Consider the following 20579-nt stretch of genomic DNA (forward strand, 5'->3'; position numbering starts at 1 on the left):
GCATACTCAGATAATATCACACCAACCGTTCATATTATTTCCTTAATGCACAGAAAGTATACACTACCCGTCATGGATCTATTGTCATTATCCCTTAATTAATCTATCAACATTAGCCTTATTAAATTGGTAGAAAAACAGGCATTTACATAATTTATAAACTAGAATTAGAATAAGAATTGAGCACAGGCCGATGAATCTTTTTTTATTTTCTTCTAGAAGTATATAGATTCAAAAAGAAAAGTCAACAACACATGCCCAAGACCAGGTTACGTGCGTGGGATAAATCGAATATGAAACCGTCCGCATTAAAATGTGGTAGATAGGCAGTTCGTCTCCGGACGTGAAAGCCTTTATGATTGCGGGACCCGCATAATTGGATCGCCGGTCGACACATCACATGATCTTGCAAATCCTTGATTTCATATTTTATCTTATTTTTAATATTTTACAATTCAACAGTAAAATTCAAAAAATAAAAATAAAACTAAATATTTTACTGTTTTAATTATTTTTCAACAGATATGGTAAACTTTTTCAAAAGTTACGCGGAAAAAATGAAGCGTTAATGTTTGGATCAGAAGGCCGACATTGCCATTGAGAATGTCCCTTGTAGCGCTATTACCGGAGGTACAAGTATTATGTACCTCCCGCGGGTATTGTGAGCTTCCACGTGTCATGCAAATTTCAATTATTTTTTTTGATTTAATGTGTCGCACATCAATACTGTTTTTGGCATGAAATGTGATATATTTTTAATAAATACTCAAAAACATTTTAAAAATAGAAAATAATTTTCATGAATTTTTGTAGGTTCTATTTTCTTAACTGTTGAGTAGGTATGGCAATAGATTAGGGTGGAGGATAAATACTCTAATCTTTGTTCCTATTTTACGAAAAAATAATTTTTTTTATCTTTATCTCGATCTCGATCGATACGAGTATAATAAGAATCTTAATCTTCTCCTCATAGAAAAATTTGTTGTCGCACCCCTTCCCCCATCCACTTTCTTTTCTCTGTCCCCATGACAAAATTTTCTTTCTCTTTTACTCCTACTAAAAATATAATAAAATATTTATAAATTATCATGGCATAGTTATAATAATTTGAAAAAAATTAATGGTAATTTAATATTTAAAAATTCAAGAAACATGTAAAGAAGAAAACAAATTAAAGAGAAAACGAATTAAATAGAAAATGGGTGAAAAAAATATTTACATTAGTCCCTATCTTATCTAGATTTTAGTTGTTTCGTCTGTATTTTTATACAAAATTTCTTTTTGTTCAAAAAAAAATGAGTTAAAAACTCGATTTGATAGACCAAATTACCATCTCAGCTATAGTATAATATCATAACCCTTTCCCTAAAATAATACTTAACCAGGTGAGAAGATTTCGGTTTCCTTATTAATTAGTCAATTAGAGTAATTAATACTCTATTAACAACACTAATGATTAACCCAAAGCTAGAATTAACTAATCTTAAGACTTAGAATAGGTCCTAATCCTAATCTCTTGGTTTAATAAAATCAGAGTATTTTATAGATACTCTTGGGACTCTTTCAAGCACAGAAAAAATGTTTCCAAACAATCAACAGCTACAACAGCTGCAATCACAGCCATCGGATCATTATAAAAGTCCAGCTGAAATCACCAATCAAGACCGTATAAAACCACTAGCAGAATAATGAAATGAAACCACAAGCACCGGAAAAAAGAAGTTAACAGTTATGTACAATTTTGCCATCTAAATCTGTCTGTTACGGAAGTGGGAAAAAAGTTAGAAAGCACAGAACAACAGCGGAGATTAATGTGTTTTCGTATGCACTTGGTATTCCGACTTCGATCAATCCTAAAAGGAGAGCTTTCAACAGCATGCCGAAACATGTTTTTTCAAAAGAAATGAACTCAAACGCTTAATCCGCTCGTTGTTTTGTTTGTTTATGCAGCTCTTTTTCACTTTGAACGAACTTGAAAAACTCCTTTTTAATTAATCAACTCTGTAAAGCCTGCTCAAGACGAGGTCTTTCTCCGTGCCCTTTGCGTCAAGATTCAAGAAAAAGGTTTGTTTTCTTTTAAAGTTTCGGTCTTTCATCAGTTTTCATTCATTTGATTAAGATGTTACGAGGGGTTGATTGAGTGATGATCTGAGCTAGTTTTTTCTGATCTGGGTATTGCTTGTTATTTATGAAGAAGTGATCTTTAAGTTATGTTTTTACTTTGGTGAAGATTAGTGCTGTTTATGGGCTGTAAATTCGTTAGTGAAATGTAGGGTTTGATCGGTTTTTTTCTCAGATTTGGCATTGTAAAGTTGGTGATTGTGTCTTTATCAGTGGATGTATATTAGGCCACCTGTTTGCTCATTCTAAAATAAATTAATATTTAAATAATTGTTTATTTATGTTTGATTCGTTTGTTGGTTCCTTGTCGATTTTTCTAATGCATCTTTTCTGTTCTTTTATGGAATATTTTATACCATATTTCTCTTTATATGCGTTCACAACTATACATTTCAATATTTAAATATGCATTTTAATATTATAGTATATGTCTATAGTTTTAAAATTATTGTCATGTTTTGATGTTTTGCAATCTTCAGTTGCTTTGTTTTGGGGGAAATCATATGATTGTATTTGATTGAATATTCTTTTATCTTGTTGAATGTTGATTTAACAGATATATTTTTTGAAGATCAGAATTTGTAGTATTTAAGAAGCTTGTGATCTGAGTGCTGAGGGTATAGGCGAAGATCTTGTGGCGTTTGATTCAGTAAAACGTTTTCTGAGTTGTTAATTGCAGAAAATTGGGATACTGGAATTGTGGATTGAAGGGTTGATAAAGTTGTGTGATGGGATCTCTAAATATGGAGAAGAAGTGGGTGTTCCCTCTGGTGATAAGCTCTCTTGCATGTATATTTCTTATTGCAACTTCCTTCAACATGGGCCTAATCTCTTCATTACACACAATCAATGCTATCTTCTCGATTTTCCCCTCTCACCTCTCAGCAAACCATACTGGTCCAACATATGCTGAAATGAAGGTTAAACTGGCTCCAGCACCTCCTTCTGGCCCGAAAATTCCTCGATTTGCTTATTTGGTTTCTGGGTCAAAGGGTGATCTAGAAAAGCTTTGGAGAACTCTTCAGGCACTATATCATCCACGAAACCAATATGTTGTTCATTTGGACCTTGAAGCGTCAACCGAGGAAAGATTGGCACTTGCATCACGAGTGGAGAAAGAACCCATGTTTTCAAAGGTTGGGAATGTCTACATGATCATCAAGGCTAATATGGTTACTTATAGAGGACCAACTATGGTTGCTAATACGCTTCATGGTTGTGCTATTCTTCTCAAGAAAAGTAAGGATTGGGATTGGTTTATTAATCTTAGTGCTTCAGACTATCCTCTTGTAACTCAAGATGGTAAATCTTTTTAACTCAACTTGCATACTAATATAATTTTATAATTATGCTATACTTTTGGAAGGAGCAATGCAAGTTCTGCAATGAACAGACATTTATTACTTAGCTTTAATTTGCAGATCTTCTTTCCACTTTTTCAACTTTAGACCGGAAACTTAATTTCCTTGAGCACACAAGTAACCTTGATTGGAAAGAGTAAGCACTTTGTTCCATCTGACTACATATTTTCAGGACTTTTTATGTGTTAAATGATAATAAATTTCATTGTTATTCGGCAGGGACAAACGAGCAATGCCTTTGATGATTGACCCAGGACTTTACATGTCGACTAAGTCAGATATATTCTGGGTCACACCACGGAGAACTTTGCCAACAGCATTTAAATTATTTACTGGTTGGTATTCGATTTTTCACTTGATTTGCTTGCTAATCATGTTATTAAAATATTGCACCCATGTTTCTGTTCTTACAACAGGAATCTGTATCTTCCTGTTTGGTCATTTTGGGGTTAAATTGGCACACAAATTAGCTGAATCTGTTTTTGTAAATTCACTAACTTCATTCAATTAGAGACGCAGTGTTTGCAAAAAGGGTGTCCTGTTGCACATATTGCTTTTAAAAGAGGAAATTCTTTATTTTGGATTTGGTTAGATTTCAGTTTCTACCAAATTTGAGTTAATGAGCCAAGTTCTTATAAAAGTTAAATAATCAAAATATGGCTTGATATTTTTCATTTAAGCATAGTACTTTGTAATGTATACTTAATTCTGAACTTGGTCTTGCAATGACATAGTGGCTACCACTAATACTGGAAACAAATACTCTTTATGCGTATTGCGAAAGGCTGTTCCTCTTATGCTAATCTAAATCCTTACTTGTGAATTTTTGGTACTCAGCTGCTAAGAAAATTGGCTCTGTTGCAGGGTCAGCATGGATGGTTCTCTCTCGTTCATTTGTAGAATATTGCATTTGGGGTTGGGATAATCTTCCAAGAACTTTGCTTATGTACCACACGAACTTTGTTTCTTCTCCTGAATCCTATTTTCACACTGTCATCTGCAACGTCCCAGAGTTCATTGATACTGTTGTGAATCATGACTTGCACTACATTTCTTGGGACAATCCCCCGAAACAACACCCACACGTCCTCTCTCTTAATGACACTGATAAGATTTTTGCAAGCAATGCTGCTTTTGCCCGGAAATTCAAACAAGGTACTCATGTCTTGGACAAGATTGATAAAGAGTTACTTGGCCGGAAAAATGGGTCCTTCACCCCTGGCGCTTGGTGCTCTGGTGATTCCACTTGTTCAAAGCTTGGAGACCCAAACAAGATCAAACCAGGTCCTGGAGCTGAAAGGCTTGGCCACTTAATAACTAGTCTTTTATTGGCAGCTAAAGAGGGTGAAAACCAGTGTAAATAGATCTCCTGATAGTTTGCTACAGATGACTGAAAGATTACTACCCAGAATCTGGCCAACAGCTTTGAGAATCATAAAGGGAAGAATTGTTATGGGGAAGTTTCATTTTTTCCTCATTTTTGTTAGGGTTTGAGTATGTTAGCATATCAGAAACCAAGGTACCCAAAAGAATTGAGATGGATAGGATCAATTACTGTTCCTGTTTATCCATTCCTTTTTAGGCTATAATTTCTTAGGCCTTCCACAATTATACAACTCGGAAAGCTTTCCGCAGTTATTTTTTTCCCACGTCTCATTGTTAATAAAGTTTATTTTGAAACTACTGTCATATTACAGTTCAAGTATAAGATTATCATCTTCTAATGAAGTCACTGAAAATAATTCCAAATTATTATCTCATATCAATGCAAGTTGTTCCTGAAAATCTGAACTTGTGAAGTTTCAGGGCATTTGAGGCCAGGCAGAGGAGTTACAATAAACAAACAGTTTGCCAAAGTCTGCAGAATCCTGAGAATATGGAAGGCAGTGGATTTTTCATATCCAATAGAAGATTATTTGCTTTGCGTTATTGATGTTTACAAACAGGACGGTTAGTGGTTGGCTTATGAAAACTATACAAGCATAGAAAATATTTTTCTTCACATGCTATGAATCAATTGCAACATTTTCTGCTGAAAATGCAAAACATTGTCAGTATACGAGACCATTCTTTTTGGATTTATCAACCCGATTGGTTATTTTATTCTATAAGTGCAAAAATTGACCAATTCAAGCCATCACAGCTTTGTATTATTCGGAAAAGTGATGAGTAAACCTTGGAAAAGTCTTGTGTATCTTCTGTTCACCAGACAATCTCAAACAGCAAAACTGAATTTCACTATCAAACGGATGAGTTGGAATTAAAACTAACTCGTCTGGTACCTTTTTCTTCAATTTCAACAGTTCTGGTATTAGAATATGCATTCCTTGTTCAAAGCACTACTAGAGTGCCTATCTATGTTCATTATTCATGTTTGAGGCACTCTAACTCCTTGATTTTGGCTCTATTTCCATCATTACAGAGTTAACCAGAAGTCAAATATTTTCTAGCAGTCTTTCTCATCATAATTGCACTCTCTAGTCACATATTCCCCTGTTACAGAGGCTCTAACTTTCACACCATTGATTTGACCTAAAGCCTTATCGAACATCAGAGATGTATCTGCTAATCCACATATGTTTGATTCTCAAAGCCTTCATTCTATTAAAGGTTATATAACTCACAAATATTTCTAAATTACTTTCACATTCTATTAAAGGTCTAAACTAACAACATTTCTAAATTACTTTTACATGGCTAACGTTTTATGGTACAAGGATCCTCTCTTACAATAATAAAATTTAATACACATGTTAGAGTTTGATAGGACAACGAATTGTAAAGATTGATACTTACCGATTATACCAGAATAAACTTGAATTTTGGTTGAATGTAAACAAGGTCAATTTTGATTCTAAATATATCATATGCATGTGAATTATCTTAATGATACATATTTTTAAAAGATAAAATCATTGAAATATTCTTTACATACGTACGTGATAGAATAGGATAATGACATTGCACATTATACATGTTGAATGTCTCAACTGACTATCATGAAATGATATTTAATATAAATTAACGCTTAATAAACTATTTTTTGACCATAATTGACAATGATGAAACACATGGACGATTTTCAACCTACTCATTTTCTTTTGAGAGCTAATATGACTAAACTTTTTTGACACTAAATATCCAGATTGCAACATCACAAAAGAACTACAATTAAAACCACAATTTAAGTTATTACAATCCATTATTTCAAAATATAAACAATGCCTTGGCATACCATGGTAAAAACTAGAATTGGACTAAAGAGAGCATGTGGAATATTCCTTCCGCTTCCTCAACTTTTTTCTCACTCGGATCATCAGTTAAGCACCTATCAATCTCATTGCTAGCATGGTCATCCTACAACTGGTTTATTTGTTGCGCTTCATTGTATTCTTTAGGTTGAGTAGATTGATCCTTCATGTTATATAGTTGACAAGTTGATGCGGTAATTGGGACGATGAATTGGCGGTAGAGATGACAGTGGTGACATCTTATTTATATTGACTTGATTTGCCTCATAGAGAAGGCCTGAGCTTGGAGGGACATAACCTGATAGATCAATTGTTTGTTCGACTAATGAGGGATTTAGGCCCTCAAATCGTGGAGGGAAAGCAAAACTACAACATAGGGAGAAGAAAAATCAAAGAAAGATAAGAGCAAAAGAAAAAAAAAGGTTAAAAAAAAGCAAATTGCATGAAATTCCGAAAATGAAGGCAAGGAGGGTTGGGTGGAAAGTATGTGTGCGGTATGATGACACAGTAAAACATGTGGTATGATGATGTGGACATGCAATGTGAGGTTAAACCCCAGTAGAAAAGTGTGGAGTTAATGCATGTCCTGGTTTGATTAAGTTAATTAATGTTAGCTTTACCAACAGCACTTAGTCTTTGTTGAGTACTTAATTAAATCATGTGTTCCTGATTTTTTAATGTTTATTTAAAGTATTAAGATTACTGTTTTGATTTAATTAATGTAATAAAGAGATTTTAAGAATCTTTTGTAGTTAGTAAAGTTCAATTCAATGTAGTTCAAGTTTACACATTGCACAAAATTTGATGGGTTTGTGAGTTCATTCACAAGAACGAATTGTGTTGATATCATTCATCAATACGAAGTTGCGTATTTGTCTTTTGTTTTATTGAATGGTATTAATTAATTTCATTCGTTTTTGTGAACCAAATCACAAGTATATCAACATTTGTTGTGTGTCATTTAACACTGTTAATTTCCTGACCAGCTAACTGTGCTAAATCTTCAGAAGGTTATGATTTGTTTGGAAGTTTTGACAATCCCACATCAAATTGATCAGCCTGCAGAGCCGAAACTGATGAAAAAAATTTCTAGATGTGAGAGGTGATCAGCAGGTAAAGAAGTGGCGCATTCAACATCTTGAAGAATATTCTAATGGAGACATTCCAGCTCAACTTCACTTCCTTATCTGCCTCTGATCCCTCAACTTCAACACACATGCTAGAGAAATTGGCTCATTGAATTCCTATACTGTCTGACATGGATCCTCAGTACCAAAAGGAGATGGAGAACAACTTGAATCTTGCTGCAGAAAAACAATATTGTCAACGTCATCATAAGCATTCATGGCAGTAGGCCATCATCCATCAACAGCAACAGTCGGCACAGCCATGTTTTCTGTTTCAACACTTTCAGCTACTACATCATCCAAGCCATATTGGGCCTCGAGGACGGGAGAATCTGTGCACTTTGACGGGAGTTTCAGCTACTACAATTTAAAAAATATCTCCTATGTTGTGCCCAGAGATTCCCAGATTCTGGTAATCCGATCAAGTAGATATTGTTCAATTCAATCTCAGGTCCCGGTCTCAGCAGTTGGCACTTGATAGGCCACCACCCTTCTCCAAACATGGTTCAAAGCTGCTTAAACATTCATTTTGATCAAACATGTTACAAGAACTCCCAGTAATACAGAGTAATCCAGAGGTCCATCAGGCAAAATGTAATGCATTTGAAGATTAATTGTATTTGTAGGGGAAAAATGGTAATAAAACATGTGCATTACATAATATACAAGAGAAGTTATTTATCCCTTTTTTTTCTGTTCTTCAAGATTATCTATATAAACTTGATCAAAGATCAGCGTCACTCTTCTTCTTGTTCATATCCGCCATCATCTAATGCCAAAAATTGTTTTGTTCAACTCCCTATGCCCACCTTAAGTTTAACTAGCTACACAGTCTCCCCTGGTTTAAACTTTGTTGTTCATATTTCATTTTCTAGCCTCTGGAACCAACATCTTCTATCAATTTAACTAAATCAACAATAGTTTGGAAAACACAAGCCATTAACTTAAACCATCTCCAAGATCTTTATATTCCCAGTGGAATTTGCTGCTACCAAGGTAGTTGAGGACCGGCTGCGCCAACAGACTGATGAGATAAACTGTGTAGCGTCATCCATTTCATGGCCAGAAACAGGGTCTCTGCTGTTAAAATTGAAAGACAATGTTGGCATGGGGAAAGCTTTATGGTATACAAAAACCTGTTCCACAGAGAATATTTGACATCAATAAATGAATGGAACCAAATATGTCAAAACAGGGTGTAATATCTTTCAAACTGGAAATTTTGAAAAGGGCAATTCCAAAACAATTTTAGACTTTATGTATGTCAATTATACAGGCAGCCATAAAGAGTTGGTTATCTAACTGATTTTGCGTAAGTTTTCTAGACATTGTTAATAATGGACATAACATCTAGTGAGTAATTCATCAAGTTTGGTTTCCGCTCAAGATGGTTCATGCAGCCAGGTTCAACCAGTGGGGATCAAGGCAAATTATTGGGGTTAGGGAGAAAGGAAGAAATGAGAGCATTAGAGCTATCGACTTCTTCCAGGCATTTGCATTTAAATGACAACAGATTAAGCGTAGGAAATAAACATTGGATCAACCAACAAGGTGAAAGAAACTTGACTAAAAATTATTGACTTCTTCCAGGCAGTTGTGTTTAAATGACACCAGATCTAAGTGTAGGAAATATATTTAGATCAACCAAAAAGATGAAACAAACCCAACAAGAAGCTATTGATTTCTTCAACATAATTGTATTTAAATGCCAATACTGACTGGCAACTGCAAGCATGAAGGAAACTCGGTTTTCATATCAGAATCTTAAAAGTCTAGAGTAGGATATAACTATACATGGTGATCTGCCAGTTCATATTTTTGGGAAAACATGAAATGTGACTTCCAAACATGAAGCAACCACATGATAACAGCGGATGAGCATGTAAATCAAAACAAAAATGGTCTCTTGATCTCATTGGAAACCAAATTTGGTACTAAAAGTAGGGAACATAACTTTATTAGGGTTCATTCAATAATTAAAAGCTTAACACGGGAGAACCTCACAAATTGTTCTCAAATGAACAACTATGTTCAAACTGTTGCACAAGATAATTCATCATTTATACACACACACACACACATGCATGGTTAACAATTGAAATATAAATTAGCTTGTACCTCATTAGTCTCTGAGCCTGTAGCAATGTAACCATCAGATACTGACAAACCCACAAAATTCTGTAACAAGAAAAGCATGCATTGCAACAAAAGCATGTCAACCATGGTGAGACAATAGGATCAATGTCAACATTGATAATAATAATATCAGATAACAGGAGAGTTCATCACAAAGTTAAGAGAGTTCATTAATTAAAATATTAAAATGCAAAGAGGCAAGGCACATGCGAAATAGCAATTGATGCAGAAATAAAAATACAACTGATACAATAAAATCACATTGAGTCTTTAATTGTAATTGTCCTTTCATTCAATAAAATTCAAATTTATTCCATTACAATCATCAAGTGCAAATCCTCACAATTAAGGGTTCTATCAATTGATATCAGAGCCTTATTTGCAAACAATTTTTATTTTCACTTTTCAATTGGCCAATGGTTAATAAGCGCATGAACAGTGGAATGGTTAAAACATGCTAGAGACATGTTGGAATAGGTCTCACATTGGGAATCTAAGACCCGTTTGAGCATGGTTGGCTGAGTTGAAAGAAGTCAAACCCTTGGGCTAACAACTAGAGCTTGTTTTGGGTTGGACCAAGAAGAACCAAACCCAATGGGCCACTCTATCTATGTCAAATGTCAATTGGTAGCCCAATTGCACTTAGGGGGGAATGTTGTGATATACAAGTCCATCATCAAAAAGAAAAATAAGTTGATCTAAGACATTATTGAGCATAATGGTCTAAGATGAAAGAAGTCAGACTTTTAGGTTAAAACCTAAGTGGACCCATTAGCTAGCCAAGAACAACTGAAGCCTGTTTCAAGTTGGGGCCAAGAAGAGCCAAACCTAATGAGCCACCCCATATATGTCAAATGTCAATTTATAGCCCAATTGCATTTAAGTGGGAATGTTGTAATATATGAATCCCACATTGGAAAGAAAAATAAGTTGACCTAAGACTTGTTTGAACATGGTAGGCTAAGATAAAAAAAGTCAAAACTCTTAGGTTAAAACCTAGGTGGACTCATATGCTAACCAAAAAGAACTAGACCATGTTTCGGGTTAAGCCAAAAAGAGTCGAACCCAATGGGAAGAACTAGACCCTGTTTCGGGTTAAACCAAGAAGACTCGAACCCAATAAGAAGAACTAGACGTTGTTTCAAGTTAAACCAAGAAGAGTCAAACCCAAGAGGCCACTCTATGTATGACAACTGTTAACTAGTAGTTGAGTAGTATTTGAGGGAGATTATTGGAATATATAAAATTCACATCGGGAAGAAAAATTAAAATTAAAGGGTATATAATGTAATAGTTCTAAGTAGGATGGCTTAAGTCATTTTAACAATCAAACCCAAATATATTAAAGCTCATAATTAATAATCCTAAAATGATTTAGATTTCTAACAAGATGAAAGAATTGTGGTAGAGCGAGTATGTTGATCATAACGAGCAACTTAAGGCAATTGAAGGAAAGCTTTTCAACATTGTTGCATTGAAAGAGATGATTGTCCACTAGAGCCAGACGATACAACACCAAAATGATTCTACCACAACATCCTCCAATTTTGTTGTGCCTATGCAAAACTTGTCTCTAACCCACTCATGAGAAATTGCGAAACTATTGCACATGGTCAAATAGCAAATGTCCTTATCCTAACAACCCGCCAATTTTTCCACACATGACAATGTCAAAAGCTGTCACACCCATCCATAACACACTCCAACTTTAAACCCAATCATCCACACACCACATGTAACTTTACCACCTATCCGCACAATCCACTTACATTGCACACCCACACCACAAACTTACCAAGTTGTACTCTCCACACCAAGTTTACAATTTCTTTCATACCCAACCGCACAACCAACCTATTAGGTTGCACCATCACAGTCAATGGCACATCTTCCATAACTTCAACCAATTAGTCATTGTGGAGAGGAACTAAAACTGACAGTGAAAAAGGTGTAAATCCCAAAATTCATGATCAGGGTGGATGGGGTGTACAGTTATTTTGTGGTTAACAACACACCACCTAAATTAAGAGTGCAATTGGCATTTATTGTCATGGAAGGAGTTGTTGTTCATTAGTTACGATGGATAAGGGGAAAATTCTCGACTATCAACTAGGAAACTTTATCTACAAAATTAATGCATAGATTTAGGGGATGACATGCATGCAATCCCAATCAAAAGTCGGTGGCTCTCCAGCAAACCACCACAATAGAGTATGCATGATAATTTGAGTATGTGGCCAGGATAGCCCTCAGATTGCCAAAACAACCCTATTTTGGGGAATTTCACAAATAGGTTATGGAAAGAAATAAAGAGGCAAATAAGAGTGCATGATTCGCAAGAGTTGATTCAGGTGATGGAGTTGGCAAGGTATATTGATGAGTAGATTGGATTTGAATCTAACTGAGCTAAGCTCAACTCGACTTGAGAGAAGCCAAACTCAAGTTCGAGTAAGTAGAGCTTTGAGCTCGGCTTGATATTATAACCAAGAAAAAATGACTAAAACAAGATAATTTTGATAAATATTAATCAAAATAATGTTGTTTTAGTCTATTCATATCAAATTTTTTCAAACTCAAACTAAAAAATATTAATTCTCAAACTTGAACTTAAGCTTAAATTCGCTTGAGTCGAGCTTATTTCGAACTTAAATAAGCTTGATTCGAATCCAACCTCATTGAGGAGGTGATATTTGAAGAAGGTACAGATAGGTTAACAATTAGGGTTTTCAACCCAACTTACCCCAATCCATAGCAAATAGGAAAAAAGAAGCCAAACTCCCCAACCGGACACCTGAATGCATTCCAAAATCTGAACTAACCCCATAAGGCAAGTACAACCACGAATAATCCAACTTTAGCCTCACCAGTGTAAAACCCCCTTCAACAATAACGAGATTGCAACAACTTCTAATTGTCACTAGTAGAGATGCATGCTCAACAAGCTCAAAACCAATATTTCCAATGAGATGAAACTTACACACCTAACCACATATGCTCAAATGCTCATTTGAGGGTGCTCATCGCTACAAAGGATGAGGGGAAAGAATTATCCAATCATGATCATCAGGAGGAGACTAAAGTGAATGTTGAGTTGCATCCAAGACTCTTTTCAAGATAGATTTCCATACTTAAGCTTGGGAACAAAGTTGTTGCTGAGGAGGAAGGAATTGTTAGGCTTCCATCATAGGGGTAATTTAGGGAATTAGAATTGTGACAATTTAATAATTATTTGCAAGATTAGGAAATATGAGAGATTTAGTAAATATTTACAAGATTAGGAAATACAAGTGATTTAATAGATATTTACAAGATTAGGAAATAATGGTGATGTAATAATTACTAATTAAATTATGGATTACCAAGTTGATAAGGAATCCAATTAGGTTTGGGATTTGAAATGAATAAATAATAAGGTTTAGGGAGATTGGTATTGACCTTTAAGAATTCAATTATCAAGTAGCTTTGTAACAGGGTCGTAAAGCATCACTGGAATTTTTGGCATAATGTTAGAGATATTGAGTTATTAATTGTAATCGTCCTTCCATTCAATAAAATTCAGGTTTATTCCATTACTGTCAAAAAGTGTCAATCCTTACAATTCAGGTCCTATCATAGCCAACAATGTTTCAAAAGAAAATAACATTATGCAAGTGACTGAAAATCTTATGTTCCAGCATCACCGTGATGCTTGATTGGTTTCAATTCTTTTAGCAATTTTTCTATTTTGGTTAACCAAATATGAAATAAACAGCTCCCTCCAATGAAGATGAAATTAAATCCCTTTTCCAAGCATAGCAATACTAAGAATTTCAATAGATATGGTGTATAAAGCCTCTCTTTCACTAAATTATTACCAAACTTCAATTTGATGTCTCATCAATAAGGAACCTACAAACATTCCTAATTTATCAAAATTTCTAAATCCTTGCTTTCTTATCATTTAATGAGCATATTATGTTTTTAATACACAAAGAAGAAAAGATGGAGCACAATGTATTAGATAATGTTTTTGGAATTTATATATCTATTGGTATCAAATTATCCACTAATGTCATCTGAAGAACAATAGGGAAATCTGTCTTTGATAGGATAGATGTATATACTCCGATAGGCAATAACTAACTCCTAAAATATTTGGTTATTGGAAACATTTGCACAGATTCAATGTTGTTCCAATTCCAAAAACAAGGGAAACATCAATATATATATATCTATTATGTCACACGTGGATACACACACTTCAGGTATGTGGCACCATATACATATAAGACTTCATAATGGCTTCACTGAATTGCAAATCGATAAATATCCTTAAGTTTATACCTCATAATATAAGCATAAAATCAGTCAAATCTAATATGAATAAATGTACCTTCACATTTGTGTGGCCTGTGAATGACTGAAGGGGACTATCAATAGCCTGAGACGTGCATACTGACAAATCCCAAAGCTTTATAGTGTTATCTGTGGATGCTGAAACAAGAGTCGTTGTGTCCACAAACTTGACATAACTCACAGTTTTGTTGTGTCCAACTAATGTGCACAGTGGAATCCTTGGATTTCGGAGATCATAATAATAGATCCTATGATCAGCTGAACCAAATGCAAGTGAACGACCAGAATCGAATGGAAACTGCACACAGCAAACATTGGCCTTTGTTTTGATGGTACCAATACTAACTCCCTGCAGTAGCAACCCACGTAAGAGGAACAACTTATCACACAACCAGAATTGAATCTACACGGTATGAAATTAGATGAATGTAGTACGTTTAGTTTCAAAGCTGAGATCCACCAAATGCAAAAGTAGAATTGCCTGATTGATACTCCAAAGCTTAACTGAACCATCATCGCTCCCGCTGGCCAATAATGTTGGATCTGCTGACGAAAAGTCGATGGACCAAACACGCTTCTCGTGCTCTCTCATTTCAGTAAGTACTTGACTTCTTGAAACATCCCATACCTGAAAATATTAAGCAAATTGTTCAAAACAAAGTGGTAGAACGCTCAAAGGTTAAAAAAATGTAAAGCTTGTCCTACCTGTACCACACCTTCAAAGTTACTTGAAGCAATCTGGCTTTTTATATAAGTATTCCAACATATGCTGCTGAGCTTCGTTCTACTAGCCATTTCAACCACAGGATAATGGATATCACGATTTTCATTTATTATTGTGTCACATTCAAATACTTTAATCTTCTTGTTTACGCCAGCTGTAGCAAAAAATTCTCCATCGCGGTCAAAACAGAGGGAACAAACTAGGTTGGAAGAATTTAATAAATCCCCTTGGTTCAAATCTGCCTTAACCTTCAACTTACTGAATGACAGGTATTTGCACAAACCCTCAAGCAATGGATTTATCCATCCACTCTGTCTACCTTCATTATATTGCTGTTTCGGTTCTAAATTATTGACTGAACTTCTTTCAGTTACAACAATAGATCCTCTACCATCACTACTTAAAGGTGAATGTCTAATCAAAGGTTTTCCAGAAGGCTTGATTGGTCTGCATCTTGTCAAAAAATATGCTGCCTCCAATTTCTTGAAGTTCTTCATCAACCGAGAGCTTTTAAAAAGAGCACTTCCTTCGTTTTTAGTGATGGTAGCTGATTTCTGATTATCGTCTAGACTATCATCGAATTTCTCAATGTTGTGAACCTGAAGTTCTTGTCTAAATCTTTTTCTAGAACCCAAGGTAGAAGAATCATCATTATCATCAATATTTAATGAAGGGAGGTTTGACATTGAGTGTTCATCCTTTCCCATCTCCCCATATGAAGCTCCTTCTTTCTTAAGCACTGTTTGCTGCTGCTTAACTTCTTCAATATCTGAACAAATAAAAGAAACAGTGGCCTGCAACTTATCAGCAGCTTCCTGCTTCCTTTGTTGTATCAGCAAAAGGAATTCCAGCAACAACTCCTGCTCATCTGTTCTCTCCATTACCTCTATTGCTGCTTCACGTTCTTCCAAATCATCTCTTGGTTCATTGAGAAAATCACTCTGTAACAGCTCACTGTTAACAAGGCATGGAAATGTAAGATTCCCATGGATATAAATTAACGGAAGTAGATCAAATGCAAAAAGTATTAGAGAATGTAGGATGGTATTTCAAAAGAGTAATACTCCCCATCCCAAAACATATCCTGAAATTCACATCCCAAATAATGTGGCATTGCCATATCATTTAACAAATCATTAATTTATTTACATATCAATGCCACATGCAGTATCACATCATTCGGGATGTAATTTTTGGGAAATGTATAGAGTAGTATTACTCTTACTAAAATGTAAAATCATCATCAGATGAATACAATGCAAACAAGGAGACTCTAGCTGCTTATATACAATCTTAATTACAATCTATGAATTCTATCAAGAAAAACCACATGGTGCTTCTGCAAATCTTTGGAAAAAAAAAAAAAGGAAAGATTGTTCAAATAGATAAAATCCTATCAGTCAACGTTTTTCAAGACTTATTTATCAATTACCTAACTTGACATGAACCAATCTTCCTAATTAACTAGGGGTAGGCCCACAGTGTATTTTATGTAAGAAATCTTGAACAAACATAATCAGGCCACTAAATTTTGTCTGAATTCAATAATTCTTAGAGTCCTAGCTCCAATTTTACATGCAACAAATACATTTCCTTAAAATCTATATACCCCAAAAATAATGATGACAACCTACATTATTCTAATTAAGAGAACCAATTAATTTTTTGCAAAAGCTCACAAAAGAAAAAATTCCTAAGCAAATTATGGAGTAATAGCACTCAACATTAACAAATGCTAATGCAAACAGTTATTTGATAGAACAAAAATAAGACAATCACCTCAAAGCACTTTGGTAAAAAAAAAATCATCCAACATTTGAAGACAAGTAAAATAATTGTTACAAAAATTAGTTATCTAAAAATTGCAATTAAATTGATTTTTGCAATGTCTAAGTCAACAAAGATCTCTAGAAGGAAAGTTCAAGGCTACCAGAAAATAGTAAACAAATGCCATAAGGTGTGTGACACGGAGTAAAACTAAATTAAAAGAGCTACACACCCCAAACATTGGGTATAATAAAGGTTAAAACCACAATGTAAGTAAAAAGCGTAATGTAAAGAGAAATCACCCCAATTTTGGACGACTGCTTGGCTCAGGGTGTAGTAACCACAAGCAAAATGAAGCTTCCTTAGGAAACTTCAGCAGCAATTGAGGAGGAAGAACACGATGTCTCAAACTAGACATGATTGCGGTCTTTTCTTCTCTTGAAGTGAATGAGCAGAATAACTATAGAGAAATCAAATTATCACACAACTGTACAAAGAAACTAAACCAACAACTAAAACATTGCTTTGAATACCCTACACAACTAGAATAAGAAGAGTAGAAAAAGTTGCTGTGTCTTTTTACATACCTCAAACAGAAGAACACCCAATCGATAAATGTCTGAAGCAAAGGAAACAGGAGCACCAGCAACTTCTTCAGGACTAGTGTACCAATTTGTCTCCATAAGTAAGACCTGTTTCATTGGGAATGCATGCCTCTTTTCTTCAACCTGTTCTATATTCATTGCATCCGAGATTTTGTTTTCTTCAGTCTCTTTTACTGAAGTTACATGTGTTCCATAAACTGAGCTTGATTGCATGAAACTAGCTTCTGACAAATCATTTCTTTGAGTTGTCACTGGCAGAAGCTCTTCGCTTCTTAATCTTCTTCTCTGCTGAAACATGTCAAACGGCAAGGGGTAAGACAAATCTTTAACCTCCAAATTTTGGCTATTTAATCCTTCCTCAAAAGAATCAGACCCAGAATCTGAACATGAGGCAGATTCAATGAAAGAGACACGGTTAACTGCAGACATGACAAAGCATGATGGCTGAACATTATGAACAACAATTCCTTGTGAATGTGCTACATTTACAATCTCCACTATTTGCCTAAATATGTGCAAGCATTCAAAGACATCTACAGATCGTTTAGGTCTATCCAACCACTGCCTCAAGCTTACATCACCCCACTCTATTGCACTAACAAAAGGGTCGGTGGCTGCATCATCCTCACATATCCCAGATATATCACACTGGTTTCTTAGGGGATCACTATGAGCCAGCACAACACTATCACTCTCCTTTATACACCCAAAATCATGTGATGTGTCAACCGAAACCCCAACTCTTTCTGCATGACAAAGCCTAAGGTTTCTGTTTGAGATTCCAGAAGTATTTAATGCCCTAGAACTATCAGATTCCTGCCAAGCTGAGTCAGAAGAGCCTTCCATTGTCATCCACCTAGGGCTGCATGAAGACCAATATACGCACATCTAAGAAATGCAGGAATTAGCCAGGTTCCACCAAACCTCCTCAACTCCACCAAAACCATTTTCATTCAATAATTCATTTTCAACATCACTGTAAAAAACACAATAAACTTCTGGCCAAGCTAAAACCCGCAGCTCCTAAAACATAAACATATAACCCTGTTAGGCACACACAAAAAGTTAAGAACATGAAACTCTGAGCATGGAAAATTATCATCAAAGATAACGACATCAACACCCCACCATCACCAACGCCACCAATCAACAAAACACTCAAAAAAACCCAACAAGCACTCCAAAATTCAGCACACCCGTGTCACAATATAGCCTAAAACACTTGCATGCAATTCACAACACCGAACACCAAAAAGCACCAGTGCAACAACACAAACAAAATTACAAAACCCTTCAGTATATGATAATATATAATAAAAAGAATGCCCATGCTATAGAAAGAGAAAGATACGCACCAGTAGAGTCTTGACAGGATCATAATTGTTATCTTGTGATCTTGCTAAGGTAACCTGAAAACAGAACCACACAGCCAAAAAGACTTCTAGTTTACACTGTAAACAACAAAAGCATCACATCCTCTTAAAATTCCTAACTTTTTTTTGTCAGAAACAAAAAATGGAACAAAAAACTACCCACAAAAAACCCAGACCGTCTGTTGAATAAATAAATAATTCTTCTAATGCAAACCGGCAACTTATTTATTTATTTTTTTTAGGAAAAGTAGGCCATTCTTTTAGCTTCCTCTTCTTTATCTTCCCGCTTTATTCCACCTCGGCTACGTGGCGTAATTACAACCCCTAAGAACTACCATCAATAAAGCGAAAAACATAAATTAAAAGAACTAGTGGGCCATGAAATGAGAATGTAAGAAATATTTTATTCTACTAACAAGTTAATAAAAGAAAAAATTAGGATCTTGGTTACTCAAAGAAAAAGAAAGTGGTGCTTTTAATATAAAGCACACAATGCCACGATGTGGCTCCTAACCTAATTAAGTATGCAACTTGGAAAAGAAAGAAAAAAGATTCGGCTTTGGTTATTCAATGGAGATGAACTGAATCTGAACAACTTCACATAGAAAGAAGGAAGGAAATTGAATCCAAAGCTACAGTGACTGAATGAAGAGAACCCACCCAGGAATCATCTTCAAGATTAGATCTTTTCCGTTCTGGGTATTTAAAAATCAAAGCTCCCAGCCCCCAGTCTGGCTTCAGCCTCCACTTCGCCCAAAAAACACGAGTAAAAATTAAAACTTTAGCGTTGGAGGATGAAGCTGAAAATCATTCAACCGTTTGTGAACTTAAAAGACGGTGTGGGGTTCAGATATAGATAATAATCAGCAAAGAGAAGAGAGTGAACAGTTGCATTAAGGCCTTTCATTTTTTTAACATTAAGTGTAATCCCTTAATTTTTCATCATGCTGATAATTACCTCATTTAGATAACTTTATTAACATACAACTTTGTCCTTATATAGATGTTATACCTTTTCAATTTTCATTCACGATAATATGAATTAATCACCACTTTCTTTTCCTGTATTGAGAAGAAATTTAGTTCAACTGATCAATAATATTTTCAAAAGAATAATCATAAAACTGATGCTGTAAAAGTTTACACTACGAAAAAATATACCAGATTCAGACAATTAAAATAAATGAATATGAACGCACATAATAATATAAATAGGAGATGAATAATGTTATATATGATTCGATGAGAAAAATTAATTACTTATATCAATATTGTTACTATTTTTGGTATTACGAAATTATATAATGAATAAAATATAATATAATAAGTTTCTAAGTGTTTACAGTGTTTATCGTATTATCATATATTTTTTTTTTATTTATAATAATGGGAAATAGAGATGTAAATTTAGGAAATTGTAAAAGTTAATTACAATGGTTTTGATAGTGAATACACTTTAATTGTGATTACGAATTTTCATAGGATGATTTTTTTAACGTTAGAAAAATGTCAAAAGATTTTTTTGATTGTGGCTAAATTGGTCATTGTTACATGTTTCGGGGATTCAAGAAGAAAGAATAGTCCTACTCAAGACTTTATCATACAAATTACAAACTAGGATGATGTTAGTTCGTTAATTGCTGACGTGGATAGAGATAGTACATGTGAGTTGACTCTAGCAAAAATTTTGGTACCATGATAAAAAAAACACAAATTTTGATAATTGTTTTTTTTATTACGGCTAAAATCACTGAAAATTATCAAAAATTTTTATTACCG

At 34.6% G+C, this 20579-nt stretch overlaps 2 protein-coding genes across 11 annotated transcripts; one reads left to right on the plus strand and one right to left on the minus strand.

Annotated features, from left to right (window-relative positions):
- The first annotated feature begins 1730 nt into the window (after positions 1-1730).
- Positions 1731-5165, plus strand: LOC123229602 (beta-glucuronosyltransferase GlcAT14B-like). Its single transcript, XM_044655531.1, has 5 exons — positions 1731-2064; positions 2678-3423; positions 3543-3618; positions 3702-3817; positions 4347-5165. Exons 2-5 carry the CDS (start codon positions 2850-2852, stop codon positions 4844-4846), a joined length of 1266 nt encoding a protein of 421 aa, XP_044511466.1. The 5' UTR covers positions 1731-2064; positions 2678-2849; the 3' UTR covers positions 4847-5165.
- A 3293-nt stretch (positions 5166-8458) lies between these two features.
- LOC123218169 (protein SPA1-RELATED 3-like) lies at positions 8459-19714 on the minus strand. 10 transcript variants are annotated; one of them, XM_044639448.1, is made up of 9 exons: positions 19461-19712; positions 18783-18836; positions 17410-18450; positions 17125-17282; positions 15037-16009; positions 14792-14959; positions 14369-14680; positions 9979-10038; positions 8459-8996 (listed from the first exon to the last, which is right to left on the minus strand). In XM_044639448.1, exons 3-9 carry the CDS (start codon positions 18313-18315, stop codon positions 8805-8807), a joined length of 2769 nt encoding a protein of 922 aa, XP_044495383.1. In that variant the 5' UTR covers positions 18316-18450; positions 18783-18836; positions 19461-19712; the 3' UTR covers positions 8459-8804. The 10 variants fall into 10 exon arrangements, with proteins under 10 accessions (XP_044495383.1, XP_044495413.1, XP_044495391.1 ...); XM_044639478.1 differs by having other exon boundaries at positions 17410-18471; XM_044639456.1 differs by having other exon boundaries at positions 18783-18878.
- Positions 19715-20579: the final 865 nt, after the last annotated feature.

The sequence above is a fragment of the Mangifera indica genome, chromosome 1 (assembly GCF_011075055.1).
Source record: "Mangifera indica cultivar Alphonso chromosome 1, CATAS_Mindica_2.1, whole genome shotgun sequence".
In the NCBI taxonomy this organism is placed as follows: domain Eukaryota; kingdom Viridiplantae; phylum Streptophyta; class Magnoliopsida; order Sapindales; family Anacardiaceae; genus Mangifera; species Mangifera indica.